This window comes from Lagopus muta, chromosome 1 (assembly GCF_023343835.1).
Source record: "Lagopus muta isolate bLagMut1 chromosome 1, bLagMut1 primary, whole genome shotgun sequence".
NCBI lineage: Eukaryota > Metazoa > Chordata > Aves > Galliformes > Phasianidae > Lagopus > Lagopus muta.
In genome coordinates this window covers 153,514,876-153,538,270 of record NC_064433.1, presented here as the reverse complement: position 1 = coordinate 153,538,270, position 23,395 = coordinate 153,514,876, and the positions used below count along the sequence as shown (strand labels likewise).

Here is a 23,395-nt window from a genome sequence, read left to right as displayed (position 1 = left end):
GGGTGAGATCACATGGCATGTGCATGGCATCCACGGGATCAGGCCCAGCCAGCACGGGTTCATGAAAGGCAGGTTGTGCTTGAGCAACCTCATCTCCTTCTACAGCTGTATGGCCAGACTGTTAGACAAGGATAAGGCTGTTGATGTAGTCTACCTAGACTTCAGCAAAACCTTTGACACGGTGTCTCACAGGCTTCTTCGGGGGAGACTGGCTGCCTGTGGCCTGGACAGGTATACACTTCTTTGGGTAAGGAACTGGCTAGAGGATAGAAGTTAATGGAGTTAAATCCAGCTGGTGAGCAGTTAGGAGTGTTGTTCCCCAGGGGTTGGTACTGGGGCCCATCTTGTTTGATAACTTGATTGATGACCTGGATGAGGGGATTGAGTGTACCCTCAGTAAGTTTGCAGGTGACACCAAGTTGGGTTGGTGTTGATCTGCCTGAGAGTAGGGAGGCCCTTCAGAGTGATTGAGATGAGCTGGATTGCTGGGCCAAGGTGAATGGGATGAGGTTCAACAAGGCCAAGTGCCGGGTCCTGCACTTTGGCCACAACAACCCCATGCAGCGCTGAGTGGCTGGATGACTGTGAAGAGGAAAGGGACCTGGGGGTGTTGGTTGATGCTCGGCTGAACATGAGCTGACAGTGTGCCCAGGTGACCAAGAGGGCCAACGGCATCCTGGCCTGCATTAGAAATAGTGTGGTCAGCAGGAGCAGGGAGGTGATCATCCCCTGTACTCAGCACTGGTGAGGCTGCACCTCGAGAGTACTGAACACAGTAGTGTTCAGTTTTGGGCCCCTCACTACAAGAAAGACACTGAGGCCCTGGAATGTGTCCAGAGAAGGGCAACAAAACTGGTGAGGGGTCTGAAGCACAGGTCTTATGAGGAGCTGCTGAGGGAGCTGGGATTGTTGAGTCTGGAGAAGAGGAGGCTCAGGGGAGACCTCATTGCACTCTACAACTTCCTGAAGGGAGGCTGTGATGAGTAGGGGTTTGGCCTCTTCTCCCAGGCAACAAACAAGACTCCTCTGGTGCAAGTTGCTTCTCTGCTGTTTATCTTCCTATCACACACAGGATGGATTACAGTGCATTTCTGTGTTCGGGGGTTTACACTGAGGTGTACTTCAGATTCCAAGTCCTATGAGATGTGGGGAAAAAAGGGAAAAGATGAGCAACTTGACTGGATGAAAGCAGTGACTCAGGCACAAGCATGGACATCGAGAGCATCACTCTCCCCTCCTCCCCCTTTCCTGCCTCTCCCAGCTGGACATGGTAGCTGGAGAGCCCAATCTGAGGCTCTAGAAGCAAAGAAGGACAGAAGGTTCTTCAGGATCCAGGTTCACCTCAGAGAGGAGGGAGAGAGGCTTATGCACACGCCAAGAAGCAGAAAATCTGCTGTATCCCAGATAGCCTGAGGGTTCGTGTTTTGTTTAATAGCGTGTTCATTATGATTTCACTCAAAGTATACCATAGGAGATGGAGTCAGTAATTGAGAGCCTTTGAGGGTCTAATCACACTCATTATTTGAATCTCCAAGTATAATAACAAACACACAGACTGTGTGGGCTGTCACTGTTGCATGTTTTCTCTTTACTTATGCTTTTTCTAGGATGCCTTCTCTAGAGAGAAAAGAGAGGAATTGGTGAACATATTAGGACATACTGCAGCCAGAAAGACGTGGATATCAAAACGAGATGAACTGGATTTCTTCTTTGGAGGTGTCTCTATAAAAGCCATTGATGAGCCTAAGGAAGACTGAATCAAGTCTCCCTATTTCTGACAGCAGGTGCTCACAATGTGGTTGTGTCTCCCCAAGCTGATCTTAATAATCTTGGACCCATTCTGCTCTTCTTAGCAACTTACTCTCACCCTCCTTCCTATCTCATACATCTTTTGCAGTCTTACCAGATTTGTGTTGCAGCATCTCTCTTGGCTTTGTTATACCACAAACAGTAAGTATTGTTTCCAAAATGTAGATTCATCACTTAGCAAATTCACATCATTTCAGTGCTTTGGATCTTTTTGTAGGTTCTATCTTGGATGCCACGATCATTTCAGGCAGTGCTAGAAAAGAGGCACATTTTTTTTATAAAGAGTAAGTAGGAGAAATGTCAAGAAGCCAGAAATCTTCAAAAATTGGCAAGTTACCATGTGCTTTGGCATAAATAAGCTACTAAAAGACAGAAATGTCTGCCACATCCACTTTATGATTTCCTGTCACAATTCCATTTCTTCCTGTTCTCCCACTTTACACTTCCCCAGCCCTATCTTAACGAAGCAGAAGTTTACTCTTGCTCTTTTTAACTGTGTTCGGCTGGCTTACACTGAGGACAGTTAAAAACAACATCTTTATATGCAAGGGGTTTTACAGCCACCCAAATCACAGAATATTAGAATGGCTTGGGGACCTCAAGGATTATCATACTCCAACAACTCTGCCACAGGCAGGGTTGCCAACCACTAGATTAAGTACTAGATCAGATTGCCCAGGGTCCCATCCAACCTGAGGCCCGATTGCCCAGGGTCCCATCCAACCTGAGGCCCTGGACCTTTAGCAAGGAGTTAGCCATGTCAGGCACATAAAGTATCTTCTTGCACTGCTTATGTGTAACCTCCACAGGAGCGTGTGTCCTTACTCCAAGGAACTGGCATACGAGGCTCTGCCTTTTCACAAGATCCATACAAGTGCATATTAGGAAGCCACAGGGCTCTGACACTGCTTCTTCAGCCAGCAAAAGTGAGAAGCACACCACACATAAACCAAGGAAATGGTCCCACCCTTGGTGAAGAATGCATGCAGCAGTGGAAAGGCTGTATGCGTGGGAACCAGCTGGCCTGAAAGGAAAGCAAGATACACAGCAGAATCCCATCTTCCTGCAGAGGCAGCAAAATAAGAGAGCATTTAAGAACAAACATTGAGGAGATCAGGAGTTGGCAGAGAGGCAAGGCATTTGGAAAAAAGAATACACAAAGCAATACGGATAAAGCAGGGACACTTGGGAACAAACCACTGAGTAAAAAAATAAGTGGTGGAGGGGAACTGATGATCAAGAAAAAAATAAAAAAAAAGGAAAAAGTTCAGTAGAAAAAAAGTAGTTGAGGAAGTAGGGGAAAAAGGACCCCTCTCTCCCAACTTTAATATTGTCTTGTATTTTACACTGAGGAGAAAATCAGTGCTGATGCGCAGTTGAAATCAGGCTGCATAAACAGTTGGTACCAAACATCAGAGCTGGGCTACCCTCCATCACACCATCATGTTTCACAGAATCACAGCAGGGATGATGTTTGCAGGACTTCTGGAGGCCATCTGGTCCAACCCCCCAGCTCCATCAGGACTACCTGGAGCAGAGTGTGCAAGCACAAGCAGCTTTTGAAGATCTGCAAGGAGGAAATTTCACAGCCTCTCTGGGCAACCTCTGCCAGTACACTATCTCCCAGAAAGGACAGAAATGCTTCATGATGTTCAAAGGGAACCTCCTGCGTTCCAGTTCGTGCCCATAGCCTCAGCCTGACATTGGTTCACTGAAAAGAGCCTGGCTTTGTCTTCCTTGCATCTTTATGTATTTATACACATTGGTAAGGTCCCCCTCAGGGCTTTCTCTTTTCTAAGCTAAACAGTCCCAATTTTCTCAGCTTTCTTAGCAACAAGGACACATGGCTAACTCATGTTCAACTTGGTGCCCACCAGGATCTTTTCTGTCAGGCTGATTCCCAGCTGGATGCTGCACAGCACATACTGGCGTCTAAGGTTTCTCCTGGTGGAGGTCCTAGCAATTCTCATTGAACATCATGAGGCTCCTGTCAGCCTCCATGTCTGATCTCTTGAGATCCCTTTAGACAGTAGCATGATTCTCTGGCATATCCTCTGCCCCACCACCCAGATCATTAATGAATATATTTGTTATTGGCCTCCAATTTGACTATGTCCACTCATCACCATCCTACAGGCTCAGCTGGTAGACTAGGTTTCAATCCACCTCACTATCTGCTCATCCTGCCCATACTGCATCAGCTTATGAGCTTCTTAAGGGAGAGAGCACTGAATGTACTAAAGTCAAGGTGGGAAAAATCCACAAATCTCTCCCATTACAAAGCCCGTTGTTTCGTCATAGAAGCTTATAAAGCTGGTCAAGCATGACTTCCCCTGGAGAACCCAGGCTCCTGTGACATTGCTGGCTTTCTTGTTCTTGTGTGACTAGGAACAGTTTTTAGATTTAGCTCCTTTATCAATCTCTCCCTCACCCACTGTTAAAACCAAATAACCCAAGTCTTTCCAATAAGGATAAGTCTGTTGTCTGTCTTGCACAGAAAAAAGGGAACCAAAAATTTTTGTGGACTAGATAAGTTCTAAGGCAGAAGAAGGAAGAGAGTGGGGAACAGCACTAATCAGGGCTGCTCTTCAACTGCCCCACTTCTCTTTCAAACACAAAAGTGGTTTTTCTTCCTCCACAAGGGTACTGACAAGCTTCATACAAGTATGCTTTAATCTTTGTATGAAAGGCCGGGTAGCATGCAGACCACCTTATCTAATTTTTTTTTTAGCCAAAAAAAGCCAAAGAGAAAAAGATTTTTTATTATTCTTTCAAGTCAAGAACTGTATTTATTGATCTTTATTAGAAAACTGTTAGAAGTACCACCTTGTTGATTTATTACACACAAGCACATATTATTATAAAAGCAGTAAAGTCACTGTGAGCAGTTCAATGGTGCAGCATACCTCTCTTCCCTTTACTGCTCTATTTTGGAAGAACATCAATCCTTCCGAAAGACTGGTACCTTTGCTCCTTCTACAACAGCAGTACTAAGAGTCAGCAATGAATACTTGTTTGAGCCCATGAAAGCTCTCTCAGGTTTTCCAGATTACTGCAATGGCAGAAGACATGAGTATCACAAATTTCAGTTGAGATCGTAAGTTGGTAGTGCATACAGCACCAACTGTGACTGCTCAGTGGCCAAAGGGCAGCACGAAGTTACTGCCAGCAGGGCTGCAGGCTGTACAGAAAGGAGATGTGTGTAGCCATCGAGGTCTGAAGACCTTCTCCTACTTTCCAAAGCTTTAAGCACTGCTGAATAAAATACTTTCTAATGGTTTCTTAAGTAAATATGTGACATCAAGAAATTACTCTGTAGATTCTCCCCTATCTATATTTACCCAGGCATAATACCAGCTGCCTATGCAATTTCTGCCTTGCTAATGCACAGCAATAATCATAGATCCACCCACAACCCATCTATTTTGGTAGAGCGCAGAAATAGACATTAAACCTATAAATGTCAGAGCATGCCTTCATTTTAGATGTTGGTATTATTTAAATTAGCACTTGAATGATGTTTCCACAACGTGATAGCTTTTCAAATGATGGTATATTGCACGTGAAGTGTACTGGCCCCGCTTTAAGCACCTTCAACCCATTAGGCCCATCTATAATTTGGCACTTTTAGAAATGCAAACACATTTGTAGAAGAGATGTGGTCTCTTTGTTTATGCCCAGGGGTCCCCAGGGAAATGCTGATGCCATAATCACCTGCATACAGCTGAACATTAAGCTCTGCTCCGTAGGTGAATGCGCTGTGCATGCATTGTCCAGACGTATCTGGCAATAGCTGTGTCTTGGTGGCTGGATGCATCCTCCACATTTCAGTGTGACATCTCAAACACAATAAGATTAATTAGGGAAGCTTACTGCAAGGAAGTCCTTGATTAGAAAAAAAAAAACAAAACAAAACTGACTCAAATTGCAGGTAGATCAGCTCAGGGCTGGTTTCAAGAGACAAAAATAAATCCTGCTTAGCCAGAACAGTTAGAAGGAGACACCCAGGATCAGATTGCTGAGGCACAGTGTGCCCATTGTAGGGTGTAAGAGTGGTTCCACAGTTTCCTTGCACAACAAAAGGGGCTAAACATCACAACTGAGGGCACCCGAGAAGGCCGTATCTGTCATTCAGCAAGCCCTCTGCATTATAATAAATTCTTCAACCAGAAGCATCTCATTTTGTTACAAATATTGTGCAAACAGAGCACCATAAGACAGGCAAATCATTTACTTCTCTCAACCCAGAGCCATGGTGTGTTCCTTGCATATGTTTGTGTGGCAAAGCAGCAGTGCTACCATGAAACTCACACACGTGGAGATGTGCATGCAGAAGCAACAGTGACATCTTGTGGACAACGCTCAAGTACAAATTCAATAGCTCAGATTTCTCCTGAAGCACTCATTGGTGGCTGGCTGATCACAGAAAGATTATCACAGATGTGTTTTGCCAGACTGGAAAACCAACTTGACTGAGTGCTGGGACAATGTTTGGGAACACAGTATCATTACCTGGTCACACAGGAGGCATGTGACGACAGGATTTTAGTTAGTGTTGGGCTCCAATGTCCCCACTTACTCTGATCTGGTTTGCATCTGTGCTGTAAAACCCAACTGGAAGATGCCTTTCAGCAGCCTGCATGTGATAGGACAAGGGGGAATGGTTTTAAACTGAGACAGGAGAGATTTACGTTAAATATTAGGAGGAAATTTTTCACGCAGAAGGTGGTGACGCACTGTAACAGGTTGCCCAAGGAGGCTGTGGATGCCCCATCCCTGGAGGCATTCAAGGCCAGGCTGGATGTGGCTCTGGGCAGCCTGGTCTGGTGGTTGGCGACCCTGCACATAGCAGGGGGGTTGAAACTAGATGATGTTCGAGGTCCTTTTCAACCCAGGCCATTCTATGATTCTATATCATATGCCCAATTACAGGAGTGGACATGTCCCCACCTGTAGCACGGAGTTCCCAAATGCAGTGCAGCGATGTCCAGCCCTCCCAGAGCCACACAGAGCCTCTGCTCCTTTCCTGGATGCTTAGTAAAGTCACACAGTTTTGAAAAAGTTGCTTCTAGGTTCTGGCTAACCTGAATACTGCTTTCATGCTGTGCCCCTGACTATCTGTGTTCTCCAGGACTGCCATTATTTCAGGCAGCCCACCTGACTTCATTTTTTGGAGAACGAAAATGAATTTTGTTCTTTTACAGTCTCTAAAACAACTGAGGAAGGCAAAACATGTATCAAATACACTGAAGAGCTAACAGTGACTGTAAAAGCTGAGCTATGGAAGTACAGAATCAATGATGAACCTCCAAACTGATAATGCAGCATGACAAAGTGCTTCATATTTTACAGCTCTAACACATCTGTCAATAACCACCTATGACAATTATGCAGATTGAGCAGATATTCACTACTACTTGTGCCCTAGCTAAGTTACCTCAAAGCACAAAAGCTATTCACACTAATACCTATGTAGCTTTAGGTTTAAATTGAATGTCCAAATTCAGACCCTCTGGACCACACTAACAATATTAAATTCTTAGAATAAACTGTTATAATTGCTCTAATTGCAAATCTGCTTTCTTGCAGTAATGTTATTAAGCAAAGCAGTGTCATGGTGAATAGGAGATAATCATCCCACTTCAGATTAGCTGGATGTATCAGATCGTGCTTTCAAGCCAGGCTTCCACTGGAACATGCCATTTATTGGAAGAAATTTTTTCAATAACATCTGATCATCTTTTCCAGAAAAGTGAACAAAATACAACTTCAAGGCACCTTACGTAAGTATGGGGCCTCTTAGGAGGGGGGGGGGGGGGGAGATAAGAATAACTTTCTGGCCAAGTTTTCCATCCATAAAAGATGTGAATACCACAGAGTTCCCTATGTTAGCCCATCTTACCAGACTGACCTATTTCAACTGCATTCCTAGCAAGTCGTGTTCCTTGCAAGGCAGTTGCTCCAAAGAGTTCTATTGTGCTTAGCTGAGGCAGAACAAATGCTTTGAAAAACTTTTTTTTCCACAACAGAAAGAAAAAGATAAAGGGAAAAAACAAAAAAGGAACAGTTGGACCAAACCCATTAACCATCCCTTCTCCCAAGCATATATATGCTTGCTGTTCTGCCTCTGGCCTACTGCACATTAGATTTCCTCTCTACAGTAACACAGCTGCAACCAGAAAAAAAAAAAATAGCCCCCATAAAACTACTTATAAGATAGAAAGGGATAAGAGAATAGATTGAGAGAAACACACACCTTATTCACAGTCTATTAAATGACTTCTTTAGCTCTTCATCTGAAGGAAATCTGGAGAGTGTCTGCATGAGAATAGGTTTCAAGCTAGACACCCCAGAGATACTCTGTTACAAGCCACACTTGTGTCCAGAACACAAAGGATATTAACAGACCCCTTAATGTCATGAGACACTTACCTCATCGCATTTTCAATTCCACAGTTTACTCCTACTTGTTGCTATGGTTCATTCCTCCTCCCAGGTCAGATGTACAGTACAGAGCTCATCAAATCACTGTTCTAAACATATTTACACTCTAAACGTTTTACAGAAGAAAAATACCTTGTAATCCATTAAGAACTATGAAAATATTTTCCCAGGAAGAATTTATATACTCCCCACATCCCTCTATAAATCCTGTTTTGTCACAACCAGAAACTAAACAGCTCCTTTTCATCTTTCACGTGAGCGGCACTACTGACAGTAAGATTGGTACCTGAAGTCTAACAGAAAATAGAATTGCCAGAGGCTGTGGGAAATGCAGCAATGACATTTATTGGAATTTCTCCAGGCATCACATGAAAAATTTGATAAGTAAAACAGAGGATAAAGCATACCCAGCCCATCTTAAAAAAAAGGTGAATAACCTTGATTCTGTCTAATACACACTACTGCAGTTCCTGGGATTGGTTTTCTCTATGTACACCAGCTAAAACTTACTTTGAACAAAACAGCAAAAGAACTGCCTTTCCACTTGGCATTTCCCCACCTGGTACAATACAACACACAAAGTGTGTAAATACTTAGATTCCACATAAATTTATACAGTGTTAAGACCTCACACCCCAGCTGTGAAAAGAAAGACTGCTAAGTAAATCAATATTTTTAATCAAGTAAAACATCATGGAAGTAAAAAATAAACTAAAAACCAAGAGACCCCAAACCCTTTAGTTCCACAGCAGTGTGCAGCAAATCAGCACTGTTGTTCCTCCCTTTTAATCATGTTAAAGATTACATGGAATTGTAATATTTTTTAAGTACTCACTTTCTAAATTGGACAATCTTATGCATAAAGACACTGCTGGATTTGGCACTTTGCTTCATTGTTTTTGCTTAAAAACGTTTCCTGAAATACAGTATAAATGGTAAGAGATAACGTGAGCCACAGTAACACCCCATTAACAGTTCAGACATGCACTCCAAAATACGTGTCTATACAAATTTATCTAAGATTTCTCAAAAGTTCCACTCCAAAACGTTTTCAAATCTAAAGACATCTTTTTAAGCTGTTATAAAGATATTTTCTTCCTTGAAGCGACCAGAGCTTACCTCGCCTTCTGCTCAGAACACACAAATCTGTGATTTCTTTTCTGTTGTTTTTCAAAGAAGACCACAAAGCAGGATTAAAACATGAAAAATCTGAAAAGCATTATTAAACCACACCCAAACTTCAGAATCACCTCTGAAATACATATTCACTATATGAAAATTGAAAGCTATGTCATGTTTGAAACTTGCTCGGTCCTCTCAGTGCATTTAACGCTCTTCTTCCTGCAATCACCTCAATTTTCTTATCAAATTAAATTTAAAAACAGTTTTCTGGCTCCCATTAAGCTAAGACAAGGCTTCTTGCAATATTTCTTTGGTTGAACGAGAACCCTTTACCTACTTATGCCTACATAAGTATCCTGTGGAATTAACGTCAGAATAAATACTGCTCCACAGCTTTACTTCCATGCCCCCATTATCGCTGACCAGTCCCAGGTGGAAGCAAGCAGGCTAGGAAGGAGGCATCACTGCTTTTGTGTGCACTTATTTCTTAAGTCTGAGTTACAAAGGCTTGAGATGATGATGTGATGCTTTTTTTCAGGTCCAACATGCATGTGGATGTACACTGCTGACCGATGCAGCCCAAGCAGCGAATAGCACTAGAGCTCCTCCTGCATGAACCAGGCCATGATACTTATTCTGCATTACTGGTCTATGAGCAAAACGTCAGTACAATTAGAAGAGAGGTACGCATGAGTTCACACAGATTTTCCATAGAAGATGTGAAACATGCTGCTCTTTGGAGGGAAATTACATTCTTTTTTTTTCTTCAAGTATTATTCAACATATATATATATATATATTTATATGTATAAAGACACGCTATCTTCGTTTCACTACAAGATAAGCACATCCAGAGTGAAATTGTAGTTCACTATTATCTTGGCTTTGAGTACTCAAATTTATCTTTTCCTTTAGGTCAATTCTAAATATATATCTACTCATCATAATTACATGTGAGAATCCTTTATTTCCCCCCTTGTGATTTATTTACATAATCATAAAAAAAATTAATAGCTTGAATTTGCATACTGAGATTTGAAGGCCCATCTGTAGCTATAAGTGTCCCAGCACTAGTTTTGGATAATAACATTGCCTATTGCTAAGTCCTCTGAAAGCAGCATACTCATCTTTTATTCTCTTAATATTTGAAGAAATGCTGCCCTACAATACCCTGGTTTATGGCTTATTCCTTATTTTGTTTTATTATTTGGATTGTAGTTTACTTCTTTCAAGAGCAGTTCACAGTCAGACAATGCTTCTGTAGGCAAATATTTAATTATCTGCTCAAGAGTCTTTTGATATGTTATCTTCTCCTGTTCCAGTGACTGAATTGCAGTCTTCATTTTGTTCTCTTGAGTCAAGATAGTCTCCAGGCTGGATTCCAGACTCTGAATTTTAGCATGAGCAACCTGTAAACAATAACGTTATCTTTTTAATAAATCAAGATGTTCTGAATAACATTTATTTTTCTTATGGCATGCTGTTTGGTAACAACATCACATAGCTACATAGATGTTTCTAAAAGACATCCACGTAGGCAGATGATACAAGGGATTTCTACTGTATACCATGCACTGAATCCATTAGAGATGCCAAATTAATCTGAAGGATTTCTGAAAGCTTTACACAAGGAAGGAGATACACAAGCTGCAGCAAGTAAGCAACACTTGGAAGTAACAAAGAACTGAAGTTACAGGGGAAAAAAGAAAATTGGGAGCATTAATAGCACTGGAAAAGTGCCTACTGACAGTGTGGGAGCAATGAGAACCCTGTGAAATAAAATTAGCAGGGTGGAGAGATGAGAGAGGAAATAAACCTTAAAATGGTTCACTTGAGAAGTAGACAGTGTTCCCTCCCCTCCAACAAAAGAACTGTAGTTTCTTCTGGGAATAGGACATTGAATAGAAATCAGAAACCCTGCACCTCAGCAGATGCAAATGCTTCTCCATAAGAAGTGAGGAAATTCTGACTATTCCCAGGTAAGGGCCAAAGCAAAGAACAATAATGAAGAAGCAGTACAAACAAAAAGACAAAGAGTGTAAGGAACGAATGAAGACACATTATGACACAGCAGTCTGGAAGAATAGAAGAACTTACAAGGAACCTTTCAAATTATTAACTTGTAATTATTCTATGCCCTTGGTGCATTTTTAGGACAGAGATAAAAGGTCAGGCTGTAGTCAAAAAAAAAAAAAAAAAAAAAGCCCAAAAAACAAAACAACAAACAATAATATAGTAAAAATAATGATAATGAAAAAGTAATCCTTATTTTCAACAACACCAGAAGAACACTGCACAGCAATCTCAGCACATTAAACAGAAAAATAACAATGTCCCAATCTCCACTTTATTTTTTTCCTGTTTCTATTTTCAGGTCTCCTGAGATGAAGGTGCTCTCTGAGACTTTCACTATGCTTGTTCAAGTAACACTTGACTCCAGTAAGTGGCCAGGTGATGCAAGAACTACTCTTTCAAGAAAATGCAAGACAATGCATATAAGAAAACTTGAAACAAAGTCTTGGTCAGGCTATTGGAGAAAGGTTGAAGAGTGAAGGAGGAAAAGAAGTATTTGTAAAGCATGACTGAATCAAGCAAGGTTTTGCGGGCACACAGCTTTATTCAAGTTTGCTACAAGAGGCCATCTTCCAAATAAGAATGGGATTAGGAGCTTCATCAGACAGAAACAGAAAGATACTGCCTACAAAGATCTGGAGAAAGTAAGCCTACTCAACTATGGATTATTTCTTAAAACAGAAATAGAGAAGCAAGTAGCAACTTGCTTCTCAGTAGAGAAGCAAGGTGATGAAGGGACAGAACTGTTTTGTTTTGGTTTTTTTCAGCAAGATGCATAAAATTTAACCAACAACTTTTATGTGAACTGTAGAAATATTTTGAGGAAAAAAGGAATCTAAAACAAGAAGAAAGAATGTAAGGAATGACAAGCAAGTTAAAAATGCCTAACAGAAGCAGAAGCAAATCCTTGTAATTGAGAAGCAAATCATTGTCAAGCTTAGCTGCATAAGATCTTACAATTAGAACATTTCTTGTACAGTTATGAAAAGATACTTTGCTATCAGCTGAGCCATAGGAATGACTTCTCCACAAGTTTGTTATCATCACTCATTTACCTGTAGCTTCTCCAACAAATCCATGTTTTGCCTTTTCAGGTGGTTATTTGCTCTCTCCAGCTTCTCCAGGGGTTCACCATCATCACAGAGATTCACATTTTCCTGCAGTTCATCCTGCAGAACATGGTACTCTACTTCATAGGCATGCAGCTGTTTTGAAATATCCATCTCAAATACCTGCCATGAGATAAAAGAATTTTTAACTACATTGGAGAAACAGCACATTTATTCTATTTGAAAGTTTGTCTAAGAGAAAACTTTGTTTGATTATTCTTTTTTTTTTTTTTCCCCTGTACCTTCCAAAAATAAGCTATTTTTTCAAGCAAGAATATTTTAGCATATAGACTTTAGAATAAATCTGATCACTACAGTGTTGCCAAATATCACCTCTTGCTATCAGATCTTATGATCTTTTGTGCAGGAGTGCTAAGTTGAAGACAATTTTATTTTATTTTATTTTAATTAAAGACAAAAGGGTGATCCAAGACAACCATCAGGGTCATATGACCTCTGTTTGTACACTTGGTCACAACATCTCAACTTCTGAAAGTTATCAGATACTTTATACTAGGAAGGATGACTACTGTGACATCAATGCTGCTCCTTGTTACAGAAGTCACAAACATTTCACAAATAGAAAACACATGGATCCCCCACATGTTTTGCTCTACATTCACTACTCTTCAGGTTATTTAAAATGAGACGGAACTTAAAAGTGTCCATTCTAGCTAAATGCCATTTTTCTCTGCTGACTACCTAGTCAACTCTTTATCAGTGCACTGTAGTCGTGCATATCTTTCATTATCCTGCATTTTTCTTTCATTCTCTGCAATAACAAAGGTCCTGAGAATGACAACATTAAGATAGCCAAATGACTCCACCTGCAGCAGCCCAAGTAGGAGTGATATGATGCAAGCAGTGGGCACATGAATGCAGACCCAGAAGGCTGACCAGCATGGGACCACGCCACAGGCAGGCAAGTAACCTTCATCTCAGAGCTATGTTGACCCATGTATAAATACACCCATTTCCACTGAGACAACATAAACTGTTTACTTGATCAGATATGGCTCTGCACAGAGTCACTTCTACCATTTTCATCATAGCAAGGTTGCTCTGCAATGCACACAGACTGCAGGACAGAGATTTATTTTCTACAGTATCAAAAACACTGAACTATCATCTCTGCCACTGCCAGAATTACTGAGGTGTAAAGGTAGACACTGAAGTGCCTGATACAGGTTCAGCATTGCTATCACAGTCAGTACAAAGAGGAAGTGAAGATTTAAATGACATCAACAAGTGACTTAACTGACAGCACTAGAATCATTCTAATGTTAACTGAGCAACAGGAATACATCAGTATTAACTGAACTCCTGCATGGAGAGATGGTTTTCCAGAGCTCTTTTATTACCTCTAGTTGCCACATGAACAGGGAAAACTGCTCACCCATTCTCAGCTCAGGTACTAGACTGAGATTCACGTTCAATTTGCATCTTCATTGCAGAGAAAGAGGATGTGGAGAGATGAAGAACCCAAGCACTGTCAGTACTCCACAACAAACTAGGCTCTTTCCTACATCAATACCAGTAATTCTTTGTCTATCTTTCATTTGCTATTTTTGCCACCAAATTGCAGTGACTCTGCTTTTAACCTTCTGAAGATGAAACATATAGGAGTCATGTTTTCCCAACAGCTGGGACAGGAAAAGATAACCCTCTTTTGTATCTTTAGTACTAACAATAATGTAGTAACTGAAGTCTTTCTACAATGGGAGTTCTAAACCGGCTGAAAAATCAATCATCACACAATCACAGAAGGGCTGAGGTCAGAAGGTTCTTTCTTGTGGCCATCTGGCCCAAACCAAGCTCCATCAGGGCCACTTGGAGCAGGGTGCCCAGGTCCACATCCAGGAAGCTTTCAGAGATCTCCAAGGAGATTCCACAGCCTCTCTGGGCAGTCTGAGCCAGTGCACCATCACTCACACAGTGATGAAGTGCTTCCTGATGACCTATTTCTACACAAGTTACGGGGAAAATGAATCCACTGCATTTCACACAAAAAGGGACATCCTGAGAAGACTTCTACATACTCTGTAGCCTTCCTTAGGCACAGACTTCTAAAAGTAAACTAAATTGGAAAAGAAGTAGAGAGAAAAACAAACTTACCTGGGTAATAATCTTTTCCATTTGAGGTTGAGTCATATCTGGAATAGTGGTTTTAAGAAAATCAACAATATTCTCAAAACTCTCACATCCCATTATAGCTGTCTCTTGACTGCTAAGTAGACTCAGTGCTACTTTAAATATGACTTCTGTTCCTTGAAGAAAAATAATGTCTAAAAAAGAAAATAATTGAAAATGAATGAAAATAATTGAAAATGAGTGGTTATTATTTTTTTTGCTTTATTATTTTATTTTAAAGCAAACATACCGCAGATTTATTCAGTTCAGAAGTGCAACCTGTCTTACTTCAGCATAAGGCTAAAACAGATACGAGCATTTTCTATCATCTTGCAAATGACATGCTTTCTACGTCTACAATAGTTGTCTGCAATAAAGTTTTCATTACTACCTACTCTGCTACACACTGTTAAATAACTGCTAGCTGATTTTAAATGCATCTGTGACTGAAAAACAACTGGGAAGTGGATCACATCACAGCATATTGATGTTTTGCTGTTTTCTACATGCAGAAGCTAGTCACAGAATGGTTCAAGTTGGAAAGGACCCTTAAAGGTCATCTAGTGCAACTCCCCTGCAATGAATAGAGACACATACAGCTACATCAGGTTGATCAGAACCCTGTCCAGCCTGACCTTGAATGCCTCCAGGGATGGGGCAACCACAACCTCTCTGGGCAACCTGTTCCAGTGCCTCACCACCCTTATTATAAAAAAAAAAAAAAAAAAAAAAACCCTTTTCCTTATATCTAGTCTAAATCTCCCCTGTTCTAGTTTAAAACCATTTCCCCTTGTTCTATCTCAACTCTTCTATACACTCTTCTATAGAGTCTGTCCTGTTCCTTCTTACATCAATCCCTCCCCCGCCCCCCTTTAGAACACTGATAGGCCGCTATCAGGTCTCCCCAATGGACCTTAATAGTCCTTAAAAACGATCATGAGATTTCCACTACCAACCATACCTTTCTCAAAATCCATCATAACTATCACATTAGCTATAATTTATGCTTCAAGCCTTTATTTTGAGGTAATTATGTAATAATTGCATGGGTGTGAGGGGAACTGCAGGCTCTGCACAAGTCAGTTGAGAGAGACTGCACAGAAATTAGAAATCTCACTGCTAACTAAAAGCTTACTATCAGCAGCAGAACAGAGGCTATTGAGATGAACACAATGTATGAGCAGTTCAGATTAGCCTCCTTTGCTCTTGGGCTTCATCACACCACCAAGCGCAGGGCTATACTGCTGAACATCCCAGCCTCCAACAGTTATACAGTAAGGCCATCCCTGATCCTAGTCTGACACCATGGGGTAGCATCAGGACACCACTGAGGCAGTCATACTATTCAGACACAGTTTCCAAAGCTTCCTCTTCTCAAGTCTAGGATACACATTTAACCAGTACAAGTACATTCTATAAGCATATAATTTGTAATTGGCAGACATCAGCCATCTGTTATCAGTATGTGACAACTGAGTGTAAGACACTGAAGAGGCAGGAATCCAAAGCACTAGGAAGTAAAACAGCATGTTGGCTTCTCAATTTTTAAATAAAAACATGCCTTGCTCAGCTCATTTGACAGAGTAATAAACTCTGACCTAAAGGATTAGCTTTCCAAATCAGATGTCCACTGAAACTGGGGTAAAAAAATAAAAATAAAAATACAACAATCAAAAAATCATCACACTTTTGTCTTGAAAAATAGAATCAAAAAGAAAACACATAAAAATGCTTGAGTGTCCAGGAATTTGATAATCCTACTGGAAAGGACATGAATCCGTAACACAAATACTACTGAAAAATAGAGAAATCAGTTGTTCACCCAAAGTGTAGTCAGAAAACATTTGCTGCAAAAAAGAAAAACCCAGAACTCTGGAATACAGAAATTAACATATCAAAACAGAGAAAGTAGACAAGAAAATCCTTGCAAAGCAAGTAAAAAAAAAAAGAGGAAAAAAAACTTCTAGTAATAAAAAATGAGACAGAAGATATACATTCCTTAAGAAAATAGAAAAATGGAAATCAAATGAAAAGGTGTCTGTTTTAAGAGGAAGTATATATTTGTTGCATATTTGCACATAGTGAGTTTTACACATGGAACAAAACAAAAAATAAAATGCTGCATTAGTAGGGATTTGATTAAGCTGTGTTTTTTTCTACATTAAAAGAAGATAAAACCAACTGCTTATGCTGACACTGTGAAAATTACAAAGCATAACCAATATTTAAACTTCTGTACCATTATCTGAAGAGTATCGTGGAAAACTAGTGAAATAGAATAGGAGGCATACTAAGACACTTCAATATAAATGAATACTTAAAACATCGTTTAAGTCCAAATTAACTTGAATTTTTACTTATCAGAAGCTTTTCAGACATACTTCCTTGAAAACCAATACATTCTTTTTCTTCTTCACCATGCTGAAGTTCAATCTGCAAGTTTCACGAGATGAACTTTTCTACAGATTTGACTAAACACTAGATGCACAAAAGGCATTCACCACAAACTTTTCTTTTTTTCTCAAATCCTGACTAATAACAGAAGATAATCAATTGTTCATGTTTGATGTTTGAAAGAATACATTTGGTTTTCCTCTTCAAAATGGAAATGACATCCCAGTAGGAGGAGTATTGCTACTCGACACCCGCAACAGTCACCCCAAACATCATTAGTATATAGAAAACTATTCCCTTTGAGTTTCAAAACACAGTGAACAATGTCATTCTATTTATTATTGCAAGAGAATAATCATTCTTACCAAATACTCTGGCTACAAATCCCAATGGAAACTGAGATGCAAACAGTGTAAGAAACCACGGTGCAGCATAAAGACTGGGGCTGATTTCATTTTCTTCAAGATGATTATAGAGGTCTCTGTGGTAATCGTGAAGAAGCCTTGACAGCTGATACATCTGAATCTACAGTGCATCAGGGGAGCAGAGGAAAGGGAAGTGGAAAAAGACTAATTCAGCTTTACCCTTCTTTTTTCACTCAAGAGATATTAACTTCAATATAGATGGCATTGTAAAATTGCTGCTTAGGGCCTCAGTTGATATCCACCCATATCTAAGCAACTCAGTCCTAATGAATTAAAACATAGTCATCAATAACAATGAAAGTTTGAACCTCGTTATTAATTAAAGAAGTATCATTTCAGATTCACAGACTTCAGGTAAGAAGAGAACATACTGATCTAATTGGAGCAACACACTAGAATTGCCATCTTGGATCAATGAAAGTAAAAGTAATGTAAGACCATCAACACATCTAAACTCTTTGTTAAAGAATCAAACTACTTCTGGCTGAAATTATCCATTTCAGCTTTCGTCCTTTGAAGCTTGGCCACATTTTTGCTGCACTTAAGACTCCTTTTCTACAGACATTGCTTTGGACAGCTTCTTATACCCACACAATACATTAGATGAGTCTGTAGAGATGTACCAGGTAAGTATTTCCCAGCACACCTCGCTCATGTCACTAGTCCAGAGAAATTTAAGATACTGATGCAAGAAAGTGCTGCTATATAACCTCTCAAAGTGTACAAAGCAAAGTTGTTACAAGTTGCTATTCCATGCTAAAAATAGCACTCTGGCAAACTATTTCATTGTGATTTTGATTTTGTACTGATTTTAGATTCCAGAGTAAGTTGCTCATAAAAAGCAGAAAATAAGGAGCAGAAAGATATTTATTGCTTGTTAGGTGCAATTCTGCTATTACGAGTATCTTGTGCTTAATGTGACTCTATTCCTTGAGAAGAAAATGACTTAGTGGATCTAGTTGCTTTCCTACTTATAGCCTTCATGACTATTCTCTATCATGGACTGACTGCACTTGAAACTACCAGTCAGTGTCCACAGATAGATTGCTTCTCATTCTAGCAAGTTTGCTGTATTTGTGCATGCATTTGAATCCTTGTTTTAAATGGTAAGGATGCTATTTAAACACAATCTGAACACTGTCAATACAAAACACTTTCATGTGGGAAATTTTTAAGTAATATCACAGAGGCAGTAAACCAGTTATAGAGTGGGGTTGTTATGAAAGAACAATCTAGATCACTGCTTTTCCCTGAAAATTAAGAAGTCAAGTCAAGTAAGAAATTTTATCCTAAAAAAAAAAAAAAAAAAAAAATTCAACATTTTTCTTCATGTTGCACGTAAGCTTGTATGCATTTTGATATAATTGCAAAAGAATTAACAACTGTTCTAATCATATTTAAAAAAAAAAAAAAACAAAAAAACAACAGAACAAAAAGACGAGGCTTTAGTGAGATTCTTTAAGTCATCTTCAATAGTTTAGTTTGTTTTCAGCAGATTAAACTTGTACTTCTAACAACCTAAGAGCAAATGGTGTGGGAAGAGATATCAAATCATCCGAAGGGCAAGCAGGGCTACGTTCTCAAAATTAGAAAACTTTCTTCCTACAAGTTTCCGATGAAGAAAGTTTCAAACTTACACAAATCAAAAAGTGAAATCCTAAACATATGGTCACTCTCAAAGCATCTTAAAGTCTACTACTGCAGCATACCATATAAATGTTAAAAGGTCATCTCCCTAGAGAAAAAACAGTTTATATAGATCTGAAAGATTCCCTGTTTCCTTCCTAAGCAGTCTTGAGTATCTGTAGATAGCTTGTAAAGATTAATATTGAAAAGTCACCTCGTTTCATTACTAAGCTACACAATTCATTGTTTGTCTGTTTTTATTCTGAGTTGGGATTTGCAGCAGGAAGAAGACAATGAAAGAAAAGAAGTACGATGCCACATGAGAATGGCCTACGGAGTGCACAGACTGGCCACTGGGTGTCACTATTGACTTGACTTACAATTTTGTAACTCAAGTCCTTATGAATCGAAGAAAAACAAAATCAAATTTATCTTTAAACTCTGTCTGTACATATGCAAGCAGAGAAAAGCAGACTTTCCAAACAGGAGACCATAGGAACATGTGGCAAGAAAAGTCTGCAAGTTCCAGACTTTTTTGTTTGCAAATTCAGAGGCAAAAATTGGTTTAATGGTAACATTTTTATGTACCTAATTATGTCCAAAACAGAGTTAAGAAGTTTCATAAGCCTCTGGAGAACATGAGCAACCTCAGAGAGCTCAGAATTCATTTAAAACTGTTTGCTTTAGGAAAGGATCTGACTTACCTGTAGTGACATCATGTCTGGCCTGTACTGTTTACGAAAGCCAAGGTCATACATGAGGAACTTCAGCATTTCAAAAGCCTGTTCCTCGCTCATATGTAGAAGCAGCACTCCAGCTACAAAGCTTATACCTTGACAGTAACCCACTTCCTTGTCCAGCAAAGAGTATGCTTTCAGGAGATTAAAGAGCGATAGCTGTCCTGCTCCCAGCTGGGTAGAAAAGTAAGGATGTGTAGGGAATGTCCGTCCTGAGGTAAAGAGAGAGGAATAGTTGATATTCAATGCTTCTAAAAAAAAATTAAAACAAAACAAAAAAAAAAAACAAAAAACCCCAGATCCATTATATAACAGCCTTCCTCTCTTCCCACAGGCCTCCTCCTTTTGCTTCGATATGCAGGTTGATTTGAGTAAAAGCAATTTATATTTTACCACAGGCTTCAGATTGTATCCACTGAACTTATTTCATATTCTCTTTTCCCACACATAATTTGCAGAAATGACTGCTCAGTTTTCCTCTTTTGATACAGACGTAGAAGAGTGTAAATAAGAATAACATCATCTAAGTGTCCTTGTAGCAAGTCATTTCTAAGTGACACATGTAGAACATATTCTCACAGTACAGAAAACTGTGCTCACACAGCAGCATCCATCTCCAGCAACAGCTTTCATTAAGACTGGTGTATTTACTCTCAGACACATGGAAAACATCAGAAAAGTCTCCCAGCCACCAACAGGCATACCTAGATCTACAAGGATGGCATGCTGCTGAGCAGTCAGTTGTTTCAGAAGCTCTTTGTAAGAGACATCAGGAGGCTGCTGCTTGTTTGGCAGTCTGTGTCTGACTCGATGCTGCACAGCCAAAAATTGCCAAATTTCTCCTCGACGACTTTTTGGTACACCTGCAGGTCAGGCAGAACACAAGAGGCTTAAGCCAGGGCATGATGTTTGAGCTGTAACATGCAAGAATTTGCTTTATGAAGTCTTAGCTTAACCAGCACAGAGGATCCCTTGCACCTTCAGAAGCTCTTCACTACACACTGCATTCTCGCAGTTCAGTCCCACTAACTCAACATTAACTACAAAGTTATGATAATTGCACTGAGCAGTTTCATTAGGCAACTGAGGCACAGACATCACTTAGTTTGCTACCTCCGGGCTGTTAGCCTCCAGCAGGAAGAGATATACAACTCCACCCAGAACAAGAGCTACTTTTAGGACTATGACTACATATCCTAGAATCACAGAATGGCTTGGGTTGGAAGGAACCTCAAGGATTATCAAGTTCCAACCTCTCAGCAACAGGCAGGGTTGCCAGCTGCTAGATCAAGTACGAGATCACATTGCCCGCGGCCCCATCCAACCTGGCCTTAAACACTTCCAGGGATGGAGCACCCACAACTTCCCTGGGCAACCTGTTCCAGCAGCTCACCACTCTCAGTAAAAAACCTTCCCCTGATATATAATCTAAATCTCCCCTCCTTTAATTTAAAACTATTCCCCCTTGTCCTATCACTATCTAACTGTATAAAAAGTTGATTCCCCTCCTGTTTATAAATTCCCTTTAAATACTGGAAGGTCACAACAAGGTCTCCCTGCAAACTCCTCTTTTCCAGGCTGAAGAAGCCCAGTTCCCTCAGCCTATCTTCATGGTCCTCCTCTACAATTCTCCAAAAGCTCCACATCTTTCAGACACAAAACCACCTACTTTCAGTTTGATAGCCATAAAATGTGGAGATACAAGAAAAAAGAAGGCAGTTTTTAAAATGATTTTCTGCTACCAAAACCAGGGTACTGATGGTGGATTTCCTTTAGTATAAAAAGGCAACAACAAAAAAGATCCTCAGACTTGATAGCTAAATAAAATAAATAAAGCCATCTTGTGTAAATACCTTCTTTCAAAATACCATGAATATCTTCCATATCACATCGAATTTTGGCTCTGCAGTTAAGTAACTTCTTATCCCAAACATTTATGACATCTTTCTGACATGTACCAACTTCATCATAGTCCAGTTTGACTTTTCTCGATTGGAGCTCATCTCTGCTTGCTAGAGCACAAAGTATTAAAAAAAAAAAAAAAAAAAAAAAAAAAAAAAAAAGAGAGAGAGAGAGAGAGAACAAGGAAAAACTTTAACATCAGATAATTATACCAGACATTAAAAATCAAGTTGGATATGTCCATCTGATAATCTCACCAGAGATAAATAAACTTTTTACAATCCATCAGTTAACAGCTGAGATGGGGCCAATCCTCTGTCATAAAACGCTGCAGGTAGCAATTTAGCTTCTATTACTGGGTCTTGAGCATTAGTAATTCATGAAATACACGAAAACATTTTTTAAGCTTGGGGCAAGAACAAAAACCTGCTCAACACATTGCTCTGCAAAAACACCTTTAATGATTTTTTTCATTTAATACCTAACATCAGAATGGTTTTAGCATGGAAAGTCCCAAACATGAATTTTTATAACAGAGATTTAAGAAACAAGTTAGGCAAGTCTTCTAAACTGAAGTCTGTCACACTGGCCTCAGTTTTCACACATCCTCTAAGAGGGTCTTTAGGGTTTCTTGCACTGCTTCCTGGCATCATCAGGCTGACTAGAAGTGAATAAAATGAAGAATCTAACAAGAACCATATGCAGAAAGATGCATCTGTACTTCATGCACAGAACACACCTTACTGTACACTCAACAATTTTACTGCATAACACTACCTACGGGCAAGATATTTTATCCAGATAATTCCCTATTTCTGATGTAAATTACTCTGGCATTACTCTGAAACTTCATGGAGGAATAGCTTCCATTTGTGTTACTGAGAAATTAATGTGGTTGTTTTATTATACATTATATGCACACAGTAAAACGTTCTGTTTCCACATACTACTGGCATCAAACTGGAGTAAAGATCTGAATGTGTCTTAATTTACAGAGGTAGGCTTAATTATCATTCGGCTGAACAGAGTATTTCACAGTATCATCTCTGAAAGCTGAAATCCAGTTTATCCCAAATTTGCTTTGATGGGTGTGCAGTATTCACTCCTTGCAGGAGACTCCCTCCTCTGCACAGAAATTCCCACTCCCAACCATCACCTCTAAGTTAAAGCAAACTCTCACATCAGTATACAACCTGTAAAGCAATGCAATCTGTTCTTTCACATAATGACCTTACTGTGCATGCAAGCAATGCTGATGAATCTGTAAGCTCACTGCACAGCTGATCAGAAGATTTAGATGAAAAATCATTTCCAAAAGCTGTATGTGTCATGGTTTTATCATGTCTGCTTATCATTATTCCACATCATAGCACCATGTAGTACACTGAGAGTTAAAGAGTTAATGCTCCAGTTCTGGGTACCTGTCCTAGAAGTGAAGAAGAACTACATCTCCCAGAGGACTGCTTGCTGTTCCGTTACAGTTTCTGCACAGAGGGAAAGACAAAACTCTTCTCTTATCATGTGATGCTCTCTCTTCCCTACTGCTCACCTAAGCATTACAGTAAGGCCTTTGGTTTTCGGACACTCTCTCTCATCTTATTTATTACCTTCAATTCAAATTATA

At 39.8% G+C, this 23,395-nt stretch overlaps 1 protein-coding gene and 1 long non-coding RNA gene across 2 annotated transcripts in view; one reads left to right on the top strand and one right to left on the bottom strand.

The window, feature by feature from the left end:
- The first annotated feature begins 984 nt into the window (after positions 1 to 984).
- LOC125687944 (uncharacterized) lies at positions 985 to 7,627 on the top strand. The gene is made up of 2 exons (XR_007374527.1): positions 985 to 1,784; positions 7,399 to 7,627. It is a non-coding gene; the product is annotated as an uncharacterized LOC125687944 (long non-coding RNA).
- A 2,532-nt stretch (positions 7,628 to 10,159) lies between these two features.
- The window catches only part of TBC1D4 (TBC1 domain family member 4), a 105,355-nt gene continuing 92,119 nt past the window's right edge, over positions 10,160 to 23,395 (bottom strand). Inside the window, exons 14-20 of the mRNA XM_048933297.1 lie at positions 21,723 to 21,881; positions 20,574 to 20,732; positions 19,837 to 20,081; positions 17,447 to 17,606; positions 14,673 to 14,842; positions 12,504 to 12,680; positions 10,160 to 10,784 (exon numbers count right to left, since the gene is read on the bottom strand). Of these exons, the coding sequence (XP_048789254.1) occupies positions 10,566 to 10,784; positions 12,504 to 12,680; positions 14,673 to 14,842; positions 17,447 to 17,606; positions 19,837 to 20,081; positions 20,574 to 20,732; positions 21,723 to 21,881 (1,289 nt within the window). The 3' untranslated portion in view covers positions 10,160 to 10,565. The remainder of the gene's footprint in view (positions 10,785 to 12,503; positions 12,681 to 14,672; positions 14,843 to 17,446; positions 17,607 to 19,836; positions 20,082 to 20,573; positions 20,733 to 21,722; positions 21,882 to 23,395) is intronic.